The 12,643-nt window shown below is 42.9% G+C and overlaps 1 protein-coding gene across 1 annotated transcript in view; it reads right to left on the bottom strand.

Moving 5' to 3' along the window:
* Positions 1-12,643, bottom strand: part of kat2a (K(lysine) acetyltransferase 2A) — a 36,512-nt gene that overhangs the window by 17,862 nt on the left and 6,007 nt on the right. Inside the window, exons 2-8 of the mRNA XM_078424907.1 lie at positions 11,100-11,223; positions 9,628-9,773; positions 7,889-7,978; positions 4,829-5,010; positions 2,429-2,620; positions 1,615-1,721; positions 620-730 (exon numbers count right to left, since the gene is read on the bottom strand). Coding sequence (XP_078281033.1) covers positions 620-730; positions 1,615-1,721; positions 2,429-2,620; positions 4,829-5,010; positions 7,889-7,978; positions 9,628-9,773; positions 11,100-11,223 — 952 coding nt within the window. The remainder of the gene's footprint in view (positions 1-619; positions 731-1,614; positions 1,722-2,428; positions 2,621-4,828; positions 5,011-7,888; positions 7,979-9,627; positions 9,774-11,099; positions 11,224-12,643) is intronic.

Here is a 12,643-nt window from a genome sequence, read left to right on the forward strand (position 1 = left end):
TCCATTGCCAGAGCGAGGCCGCGGGCAAACTGAAGGGACAACTCATATTCTGCTAACAACCCAAAGGTATGAACATTGAGTTCTCTGATTTTCTCCACCCACACCCACCCCCCACTTGGTATGTTTTGTAGTAGTATAAATATTTTTATAAATTAGAATGTCGATTAACAATACAATATATGTATAAACAGAGGACTGATGCCATCATGTGTTAAAGATGCATTATTACATTTTGGGGGGGAAATAAAAACAAATGTTAGAGGCAACTTGGTTAAATCTTGGATGTTTATGTAAGCCTATATCATCATCGTTTGTTACACGATATTTCATATCCATTTGTTCAATTAAACGGCAGATGCTTACTCAACAAGTACCATGCATTCCAAATTGACTCAGATTCTCATCAATTTAAATAACCTTCCAATTCAAAGTCTGAATTAAGTGGGTGTTGCCTAACTGAAATAAAACAAACTTTTAAAAAACCATTCCAAACAGATGCTACACTACTGAAAGAATTCTATCGTTACTTTACATGAAAAGTACAATGCTTCAATTTTTTTCCAGCTCTAATATCAGATTTGAAAACATTCCTTACAGATTACAGCAATGCAGCAATTACCTGGTGCTGGCTCAGAAAGCCCCATGTCAACACTGATGGATGCTGGACTTGAGGTACTATTGATGCTTCTGCATGATGGAGGATTACTAGACACTGGAGATGGAGTAACAGCTGAAAGCAAAATACCATTATTTTTTCCTAAATAGAAAGTTTCATACAACCTGCATTGAAGCAAACAAAGTAAGAACGAGACCTGAAGTTCAACGTACATCAAGAGGGTCCCATGCTCAAAACATTTTTTTTTTTAAATGACAATCGGTGAACATTTCTTAATATCTGCAGTGCAGTTGTATCTTCAAATTAATATGTACAACGTACATTAATCCTTTAAGGACTGAAGCAGCATTAAAATACAAATTTAAAATCTACTATATGAATATCAGGCATAAGTAAATATTCAAAAGTAAAAAGCTGTAGATGATGGAAATCTAACAAAAACAATATATTGGAAATACTCGGTAGGTCAAGCCATATCGGAGGAAGAGTAAACAAGTTAACGTTACAGTTCAAAGAGAAAGAAAAGGAAAATATCAATACAAACAGGAAGGACAAAGAAGAATGCGAGGGAAAGGATATGTAGGGATGGGAACAGAATCAGGTCAGGACAACAAAAACAAAAAAATTAAAAGCACAGGTATTAATGACCTTTGTACTCAGGCCGAGGTTTGTTGATACTGAGGAATTCAACCAATTCCCATATCAGGCATGCAAAATCAATGCACTGTTAAAGTTCCCTTTAATCTGAATTAAGATTGTTTCAGTGCAACCCATGGATGAGCAGCCTCTTTCTACAGCAAGACATTTTCAATTTCACACACCAGTTATCTCATGTTATTACTGAATGAGATTACCAGCTCGTGCTGAATTAGGAACAATTTCATGCTCCAACCCATAAACTGAAACCTCAGGGTACCAGGTATACTTTCATTGTCTGGATCTCCACTGAACCTGAAGAACATATACCTACAATCACTATTAACACAAGAGACAGCTACCTGGTTGTTGTCCCAGTTGCACTCCCTCTGAAGCAGATAAAGTGAAATCAGAATCCCATATTGGAGAATTCAGCCCATAAATTTCTTCCTCCAGCATAGACAGAAACCTACACAAATAAATTGAAATGACTGACGAAACGGAGCCAACACCAGTAATAGCGAAGCTATAACAATGTTAAGTTAAAATCATACTTTACAATTTAAAAAGGCTTAAAAGTACAGTTCAACGTAAAAACATCTAAAGTTAAGAAGGCTAGTTATAAGAGAAATTTAGAACTATCATGCAGTCAAGTTTATACAGAAATTGGCTGGTTTGGAACAAGTACATTTCAGAGCAGAGCATCAAATAATCCAATCATTAACATATTTTGTATCGACAAGAATACAGAATTGTTATATTTTCCAGAAGTAGTATTCTTAATAAAACCCATTCTGGGAAGATAAACCAGGTCGCAAACATTTCACTGCGTGTATTTCTTGCAATTAAAAAGATTACTGCTGGAGTAGATGTTCATTCAGGGAGCAATACCAAGTCCCCTTGATTCTGTCTTACAGTTACTTCTGTCAAGAAATGCCTGCACGAAGAACCGGAAGCCCGCATACTAATTATTTCCCAAGATATGGCTGTATATGCCAGCTCTTTCAAAATTTGTTTTGTTCAAGCATCTTGAAAATTGAGAGATTGTGGGGGGGGAGAATGTTTGAGGCTGCTTCAAAGAAAAACTGTTCTGCTGCAGCTGCCTCAATAATAGTGCCAGATATTGCTTCTTTCATAAGCAAATGCTACATCAGAATTGAGGCATTAATCTCTTACTTTGGAAAGTGGGTCAGAATAAGCGTTCGTTTTTCAGGCATCAGTTTATCCTTCTCCACTCTGAACTTCTCGAGCAGCTGACGTCGGGTTACTGTGAAGATGGAACGAAGTAGCGTCCGTCCAAAGACATGTGTGGTTTCATACCGAGGAAGGCTGTCACAGCTTTGTGGAACATGACAGTAGCAAAGCCACCTGGAATACAAATAAGTTCACAAAGTATTACTCTTTAGATTCTGGACATAAATATGAGGAAAATCAATGTGAACAATTTTGCAGCTGATTCAGATTTTTTTTTTAAAATTTTGCAAGTGACAAACATAGTAAAAGCTTGTGGTGGGTGCCTGGAAGCACTGCTTGGGGAAGTGGTGGAAGCAGATCCAATAGCAATAATTAAGAGGCATTTACACATGGCATGGATAGGAACGGTTTAGAGGGATATGGGAAGAATTTAAGGCACTGGGCTAACTTTGTTAGTATGGATAAATTAGCTGACAGATTGAAAGTTGTAACTTGCACAAATTATTATTGCAGCCTCAGGTAGTCACAATCTATATTAGTGGCTTAGACAAAATGACCAGGTGCAGAATAGCCAAATTTATTGATGATCCAAAAATAGATGGGAAAGCAGGTGATGAAGATGATAGAGTGTCTGCAAAAGGAATATTACCAGGTTAAGAAAATGGGGAAGTATTCGATTGGTGGTATATAATGTGATGAAAATGCAAGGTTAATCAATTTGCTAATGGGTGCAAAAGAATATTGGCACCCCGCGTTTTACGCAGAAGTTACGTGCTTGAAATGCAGCTTATGAATCAAAAAGTGCGCAAATTTAACATATGCCAGGCACCACACGCGACTACACCGCCATATAGTGCCAGGCAAAAATTTGAGCGTGTAATTTCAAAAATAGGAGCACATAAATTAAACTTCGATAGGAATTAAACAAGTGCATTATTCTAAAAACGCACAATTCAAACATGCATGACACGCAAAGTATCTATTGTTAAAAAGGAACAAGACTACAGGATGCAATTGTCACAAAGTGATCTGGAGGTCTTCAAGTGCAAACACAAAGTACACACTCAGCTACATCCAACAATTGGAAAGTCAAATGGAATGCAGGTTTTCTATTAAAAAGTGAACGGAGTTTAAAAGCGGAGAAATCTTGCTACAACTGTGCATTTTAGGCAGTCCATCCAGATTGAGAATGATTTGCTTCCATTCCATTTGCTTCCATTCCATTTCAATGGGTTCCATTGTCTTCCCATGATTTAGGAGTCAGCCATCTTTTTTGTCAAGCCAGTTCTGCAATTCATCAAGATCAGTTCTGATCTATCAGAGGTCCATATTTAATCATAACCTCTACATCCTCTGTTCCCCTTAAAACACAGAAATCCATCAATCTGCTTTGAATGAACTCAATTACCACACACGCATAGCTCTTCTCAGTAGCAAATTCCATACATTCAGTCAGTCAGTCCAAAAATCTTCCCTTCATCTGCCCTGTCAAGCCCTGTAAATGGTTTCAATGAGATCACCTCCCATTCTTCAAAAACCCATAAGAATATCTTCTACAAAATCTCTTATTACGTAGCAAAGCCGCCATACGAGCAACTAGTAATGATTACTCTGCTCCCTCTATGTTGAGTTTATGCTTTCTCAGGAGACCTTGGTCGCACACTCAATGTGTAATCTCACCGTGACATTGTACAGTTGTAATAGAACATTTTTTGTTTTAAAATCCTGCTACAAAGGACAATTTGCATCCACCTTTTATCATCAGCCACTTCAGAACCAATTAAACTGAAATCATCCTTAAATCGCCCAAAGTGGTGCAGTTGAAATTGCTTACTGCACCTTCATGTTAGTTTTCAATAACTCCCAACAAGTGCATAGAAGCACCATAGATTCGAGACTGGACAGCTTCAGAAGACATAATATTTCCTTCCTCCCTCTGTGCCAGACCATCACAGGGGTTCATACTGCACCTGCTTACCAAACTAAGGCTACAAAGAAGCATTTTAATTAAAGATTTAAGATACTATGCCTCAGATGACAAAATCTTGTACTTATTTTGCAGTGATCATGCCTATTGGGGTTTAGACATTCCCATCTCAAATTAATTGTGGCAGAATCAATGCAATTTCTGACATCAATCAGTTGCAAAGAAAAAGGAGACTCATTATTTGGCAACCCAAATCAAAGTGGCATAACAATAAATCCTACTGAAACCATAAATGTGATAAGGACTTTGCAGTACACAGGTGTTAAAAAGGATTGCTAACATCTTAATGCTTTCTTAAAGTTCCTTTCCCTTATATCAACATTCCTGGTTGACATAAATATGAAAGTAAAACCAGAAAAGCACCCTCATAAACCAACCTGTAACGCGTCCAATACCTGGTATAATTAACTTTGTACGCATCGACATCTTCATTCTGGGATCTCTGCCGGAATTGTGATGGAGTTTCCAGTTTCCAGTAGTTCAAACAGAGGAGAAACATTTTGGAAAGTTCAAACATAGTTTGCTTTTCTTTGGCAGGAATGTGGCTGAATTTGTACTGAACAAAATTTAGAATTCCCTGAGAGAAACAGAACATTAAAGATTTAAATTTGTGGTACATTTATGTTCCATATTTATTCTTGTGTCTTCCTGTAAAATATACTTTTCCTTTGTTTCCTGCAAAATGGCCCATTGCACATCATCTAGTGAAATTGTTAGGCTCATTGGTGCCAATTTCAACTTCTGAGGCTCCTGGCAAATTGAATAAATTGATTGCCAGCAAGAAAATATAAATGGAGGAGTTGGCTGCGCCTAACGGCTGCGGCTCTCTGGCAGTCTGTTTGTCTTTTTTTCTTTTTTTTGTTTGTGTCGGTGTTGGGATGATTTCTGTTTCTGTTTTTGGCTGTGTATGTGTGGGGGGGGGGGATGGTGGGGGTGGGGCGGGGCGGGGGAAACCTTTCTTTTATTAGGTCTCTTCCCCGGGGCGCAGCTCGTCCGCGGGGCCTTCCATCGCCCGGCGCGGCTCGGCCGCTGGACTTAACATCGCCGGCGCGGCTCGGCCGCGGGACCTAACAGTGCCCTGCGCGGCTCGGCCGCGGGGCCTTCCACCGCCCGGTACGGCTGCGGGACGGTTCAGCGCTCGGTGCGGCTCGGCCGCGGGGCCTTCCATCGCCCGGTGCGGCTCGGCTGCGGGACTTAACATCGTCGGCGCGGCTCGGCCGCGGGACATTTCAGTGCCCGGTGCGGCTCGGCCGCGGGATGTTTCAGTGCCCGGTGCGGCTCGGCCGCGGGGCCTTCCACCGCCCGGTACGGCTGCGGGACGGTTCAGCGCTCGGTGCGGCTCGGCCGCGGGACGTTTCAGTGCCCGGTGCGGCTCGGCCGCGGGGCCTTCCACCGCCCGGTATGGCTGCGGGACGGTTCAGCGCTCGGTGCGGCTCGGCCGCGGGGCCTTCCATCGCCCGGTGCGGCTCGGCTGTGGGACTTAACATCGCCGACTCGGCTCGGCCGCGGGACGTTTCAGTGCCCGGTGCGGCTCAGCCGCGGGACGTTTCAGTGCCCGGTGCGGCTCGGCCGCGGGACGTTTCAGTGCCCGGTGCGGCTCGGCCGCGGGACGTTTCAGTGCCCGGTGCGGCTCAGCCGCGGGACGTTTCAGTGCCCGGTGCGGCTCGGCCGCGGGACGTTTCAGTGCCCGGTGCGGCTCGGCCGCGGGACGTTTCAGTGCCCGGTGCGGCTCGGCCGCGGGACGTTTCAGTGCCCGGTGCGGCTCGGCCGCGGGACGTTTCAGTGCCCGGTGCGGCTTGGCCGCTGGACTTAACATCGCCAGCGCGGCTCGGCCGCGGGACGTTTCGGTGCCCGGTGCGGCTCGGCCGCTGGACTTAACATCGCCCGGTGCGGCCGCGGGACTTAACATCGCCGACTCGGCTCGGCCGCGGGACGTTTCAGTGCCCGGTGCGGCTCAGCCGCGGGACGTTTCAGTGCCCGGTGCGGCTCGGCCGCGGGACGTTTCAGTGCCCGGTGCGGCTCGGCCGCGGGACGTTTCAGTGCCCGGTGCGGCTCAGCCGCGGGACGTTTCAGTGCCCGGTGCGGCTCGGCCGCGGGACGTTTCAGTGCCCGGTGCGGCTCGGCCGCGGGACGTTTCAGTGCCCGGTGCGGCTCGGCCGCGGGACGTTTCAGTGCCCGGTGCGGCTCGGCCGCGGGACGTTTCAGTGCCCGGTGCGGCTTGGCCGCTGGACTTAACATCGCCAGCGCGGCTCGGCCGCGGGACGTTTCGGTGCCCGGTGCGGCTCGGCCGCTGGACTTAACATCGCCCGGTGCGGCCGCGGGACGTTTCGGTGCCCGGGGCGGCTCGGCCGCGGGGCCTTCCATCCTCTTGCGGGGGCTGTGCGAGTCGGTTGCCTCGGTAGGGGTCGAGCTGCCTGTCCGTGGGTGCAGGGGGAAGAGAGGGGAAGTTTTGTTGCCTCCATCACAGTGAGGGGGTGTTTGGAGTCACTGTGATGGATGTTTGTGTTGGGGTCGTGTGTCCTGTGCTCTTTTCTTTTTTGCTGTGTCTTGTGACTGCTGAAATTTCATTCGGTATTTATACCGAATGACAATAAAGTTTTCATATATATACAGCCGGAAACAGGCCTTTTCGGCCCTCCAAGTCCGTGCCGCCCAGTGATCCCCGCACATTAACACTATCCTACACCCACTAGGGACAATTTTTACATTTACCCAGCCAATTAACCTACATACCTGTACGTCTTTGGAGTGTGGGAGGAAACCGAAGATCTCGGAGAAAACCCACGCAGGTCACGGGGAGAACGTACAAACTCCTTACAGTGCAGCACCCGTAGTCAGGATCGAACCTGAGTCTCCAGTGCTGCATTCGCTGTAAAGCAGCAACTCTACCGCTGCGCTACCGTGCCGCCCTTTGTTATACTGTTATACTGTTATACTGTTATATAGAGCCATTCATCGGAAAGCTTCAGATAATCTTCCAGCACAGACTGATATAATAAAAGTGTCTGGCTCAATATCTGCTTGTATAGCAACCACTTAAATATCTGGATGATATCAGGGTAGTAAACACAAATTAAGAATATAAACCCCATTTGGAGACTCAAGCACATAATCAAGCCGGACTGCTCGGTGCAATATTGAGGGTGCACTGTGCATCTAAATGCTATCAGTTTCAACCTCAGAGGTGGGGATACCAGCAAATGCTTCAACAAGATTTACTGCCCTTGGTTAGTTGAATTTCACCCAGGTAACTAGATATTGGTCTTATTTCCCAAAGATAATTTATCTCCAAAATCTGAAGCGATTTTTAGATTATTGCATCATAATCACAGTGCCGGCCTTTTAATCATAACTTATTTATGTTGCTCCTTCTCAATGTGGACATAAATGTAATAAGGATTTTCTTCTCTACTTACAATTGAATCTCACTTACGTTTCCAGTGGTAAAATCTCACCTGCTCTATACTTGGTTTATCAAAGGGGGGGCTTCCCAACTTTCCTTCCACGACAGGACGTATCATTTGCAAGATGCATTTCCGTAAAAGCTAACAAGAAAGAAAAAGTGTCAGCTTCTTAACTTAATTCAACATACTGAAGAGAAATAGAATGGGACACAGTTTCAGTCTGAAGCGTACATTATATTCAGATTTTTGCCATTGTTCTACATTTTGCATGACTTTCAAGTTCCCTCAAGAAAGTAAATTGTAACAAGATCAAACACAAATTGCCCATTTCTCACAGTATAGTAGCAGATTTAAAAACATACAGATTAGGTAATCGGCTGATCAGGCCATTGATGAATTTGTCCAAATTCATTTGCACTCCAAAATCAAAGTCAGATATCCCACATATAGGAATTTGCCATATTTTTAAAAAAGTTAACCACCTTTTTTTTTCACTTCATTGCCAGTATTTCTAATCTATTGCACAATCTATGGCGTTCATGACAGAAGATTTGAGATTTAAATTATTGGTGACAGAATAATGTCAATGGTCCTCAAACCATGAATCCGAATCAAAATTTACCATTGGTGTGAAAGTCCTTGTTCATCATTTTTCCCATAGATGATATAGCATCTTGTTATGTCTCCTAATTACAAAAACTCTTTTAATCTCTCATTAAGAATTCTACTTTAAGGTGCGGACAAATACTACTCAAAATTAGTTTTAAATTTAACATCAACTCCTCTGTCTCATTTGCTTTCGAGGTCTGTCCAATCATCAGAAATTCCAAATCTGTTATCTCAAACAAATTCTGCTCCTTGCATTCATTTAATTTTATTACATGGTTTGGCAATAATGTTCTGGAGTTAGGAAAATTATGAATTGAACCAAAATATAAGCACATTATCTAGGTTGTAATATCAATATAATATGGTGCTGGTTTTGGTTTATTATTGTCACATGTACCAAGAGACATTGAGAAGCTTTGTTTACATGCTATCCAGTGATATCATACTACATGCGAGTACAATCAAGTACAAAGAGAATAATATCAGTGCAGAATATGGTATGACAGCGTTATAGAGAAAGTACAGATTAGAGAGAACAGTTACAGAGAAAATACAGAAAAAAGTACAAGCTCCATGGTGAGGTACGAATGCTAGAATCCCCGAGAGTAAGCTCTGACATCTACGCAAAAACTCATTATAACATCTAAAGATAAACTATTATAGAGTCAGAGAATGAAACAGCATTGAAACATTGTTAGTTATATAGCTGTATAAATATATAGTTCATCTCAACAAATCCCCGAGATAAAAGCATGTATTTGGTCATTTGTTATTGCTGAAAGTTCAAGTAGTTTCTGCAAAAAATATATTTTTTGAAAAAAATATCTGGGCCATCCCCCACCTTCTCCCCAAAATAAAAACTAAGTGTAATGGTACATGCTCACTCAAAACAATTTTAAGATTTAAAAAAAAAATCAGGGACCAAGGTTTTATTTTATTCCATAAACGTCAATGTATTAGTTCATTAATATTTTTTCTTATATACTCAAACCAAACGTTGCAACATACTGTTGTCGCTGCAGCATTTCCTCTAGATATAGCAAAGGAAGCATCTCAAATGTCACCCCGCCATGGCTTTGCAAATGCTATATTTCAATTAACACAGGAAATATACACCTATTGCTCCAATTTCTCAGATCAAGATGAAGTAAACCATTTTTTTAAATTAAAATTAAACTTACTTTGAAAAGATAAAAATACACTTGTTTTGTATCCGTGTCCTCCTCTTTGTGAACGGACATGAACAGATTCTCCACATCCACCACCATCCCAAGCAGTCTGTTAATCTCATCTTCTGAAACATTATCCAGGTGAGAAACATGGTCCGCTAAAGATCAAACAAACATAACAAATCCAAACATTAAAAGCTAAAAAATATTAGTTTACTTAGATCTCTACTATTATTTTAAAACTAGATCTTATTTCTAAAACAACTTCAATTTCAGGTTGATTTGCAGCTTTTGGAATGCAATCATCTCGGCTCCAGGCCATCCTCAGGACAATGCAATGGGCCCAAACATCTTCAGATGCTTCATCAATTAATACCCTTCCACCATAAGATCTGAAGTAGGGATCTTCAATGATGAGTGCACAATGTTCAATTCCATTTGCAAACACTCAACAGCCCAAAAGGTTTAGACAATAATGAGGTATTGACTGATATGTGGTATAGGCAACAACAATCTCTAACAATCCTGAGAATCACCAAAGATCAGAAACTCAATTGGACTAGCTACATGCATACCCGAGCTATAAAAATGATCAGAGGCTGGATATTCTGGCAGAAGTGAATAACTTCCTGACGCCCAAAGTCTTCCGGCCATCTACAAGGCAGAAACCAAGAGTATGATGAAATGCTCTCCAATTTCTTGAACAAGAGCAGCTCCAACAATATTCAAAAAGCTCAACTCCACCCAGGACAAAGTATCCAAAATGACTAAAACCACATGCACCACCCTAAACATTAATTCATTCCACTTACTGTGCACTGTAGAATCTATGGACCATCTAATAAATGGACTGGTTACTCATCCAGACACCTCCTGAACCAGACTAGAACAAGTGCTTCCGGTGCTTGGGAACACAAACTGGCTTGTTCCCCCCACCCCATGTGGCACACCATTCTGAATAGAAATATCTCACCATTTTCACCATCTCATCAATTCCACCATGTTTAATTCCTGGAGCCCACTTCACAACTAAATTGTGGACATATTTTCACCAGAATGACTGTAGTAGTTCAAGGCAGCAGTTAATCATCTTCTCAAGGGGGATTACGGATGGGCAATAAAATACCAACCTTGCCACTGTTGCTCACACCCAAAAAGCTGAATGAGTTTAAAAATAACGGTGTAGCTTCTTTGATGCAGCAAAGACCATTAGCATGTTTCAGGAAGTTATCAAATTTTGATACACTGCCTCAGATGGAGATACTAGAAGGGTAGCAATTTTCTTGTATGCACCTTTAAAGAGAGGTGAAAATACTTAACAATTAAATTCTGGAGTGAGTAGTCAAGGTTTTATTCCATTACAAAGGCTTTAGGGTTAACCCTATTCCCAGGATTGTCTAGGCATCTGTCCAGTTACTGCATTAACCGATTCCCTCAATAACTTTAAGCGTCAAGGTAAAATCCCACTCTACTAAGATAGTTACCCAACGTATGGCCACAACTGCGACAGGGTTCACTCAGGCTGGCAGCTGGCTGCTGAATATCCATTCTTGGGGCCGTAGGAGGGTTGGGATTTTTCCAGCCATTACATTTGCAGGTATCGTTAGCCTAGAGAGAAATTTCATCAAATTATATTTAAAATAATACATTTTCATCAAACACAACAAGTCAGACCAATATATTATATATTCAAACATATCATACTTTGTTTCATTTAAAAAAGATAGAGAGGAACACACTCTGCTGTTTTTCACCTCTGGAAAAGTAGCTGAAACAAATTAGTAAGATATCATAACTATATTGCTGGTATATTATTAATTTCATAACAGGTTTCCTTAAAGTTAAAAATACAATAGTTATTCTTGCAATTGAATGTGCTGCATTTTATTCTGCAGGTGTTTATTTTGTCAAATGCCAATAAATCAAAACTGTCCAAATTTAATAGCTGCCCTAATTCTGTAGCCCACTTTCACTCTGCCCTACTGTGACAACCCCAAAGATTTTCCCAAATAAAGTTTCCGTTCTTGCCCCGCCTCCATGTTCCATTCATTAACTGCACCTGGTTTTTAGGTTTCTCCCCCTGGCTTCTCAGGGAATGTTTGTGGTCACCATGTTCTGCTTCACTCCTATCCTTAACATCACCGGCACAGCCCTATCCTGGTTCAAATCTTACCTCTCTGACAGACACCAGTTCATCTCCATTAACAACTGTAAATCCCCCACCGCTCCCCTCCCCCAAGGTGTCCCCCAAGGCTCAGTCCTTGGCCCCCTCCTCTTCATCCTCTACCTGTTCCCCCTTGGTCAATTAATCCGCCGTCATGGTCTCAACTTCCACTGCTTCGCCGATAATATCCAGCTCCTCATCTCCACCAAGTCAATCTCCTCCACCACACACTCTACACTGACAAACTGCATTACTGAAATAAAATCTTGGCTTCAATCAAACTTCCTCAAACTCAATTGCAACAAATCTGAAATCATCATCATTGGTCCAAAAATGCTCACCAAATCCACCCAAAACATCATCCTCAACATTGATGGTCTCCCAGTATCCACCTCACCTCACATCCGGAATCTTGGAATCATCCTTGATCAAACCCTCTCCTTCGACAAACACATCAAACACATCACAAAGACAGCCTTCTTCCACCTCAAAAACATTGCCCGTCTCTGTCCATCCCTCTCCTCCACAGCTGCAGAAACCCTCATCCACGCCTTCATCACCTCCCGTCTGGACTACTGCCGTCTATGGCGCACCCTCAAAAATCATCAATAAACTTCAATACATTCAAAACTCCGCTGCCCGTCTACTCACACACACCTCGATCCGTGACCATATCACCCCCGTCCTTTATAAACTCCACTGGCTCCCCATCCCCCAGAGAATCCAGTACAAAATCCTCCTCATAACCTACAAAGCCCTCCATAACCTGGCCCCATCCTACCTGACCGACCTCCTCCACAGGCACACTCCCACCTGCACCCTCCGCTCTGCCGCTGCCAATCTCCTATCCCCCCAGATCCGGAC

This window comes from Rhinoraja longicauda, chromosome 29 (assembly GCF_053455715.1).
Source record: "Rhinoraja longicauda isolate Sanriku21f chromosome 29, sRhiLon1.1, whole genome shotgun sequence".
NCBI lineage: Eukaryota > Metazoa > Chordata > Chondrichthyes > Rajiformes > Arhynchobatidae > Rhinoraja > Rhinoraja longicauda.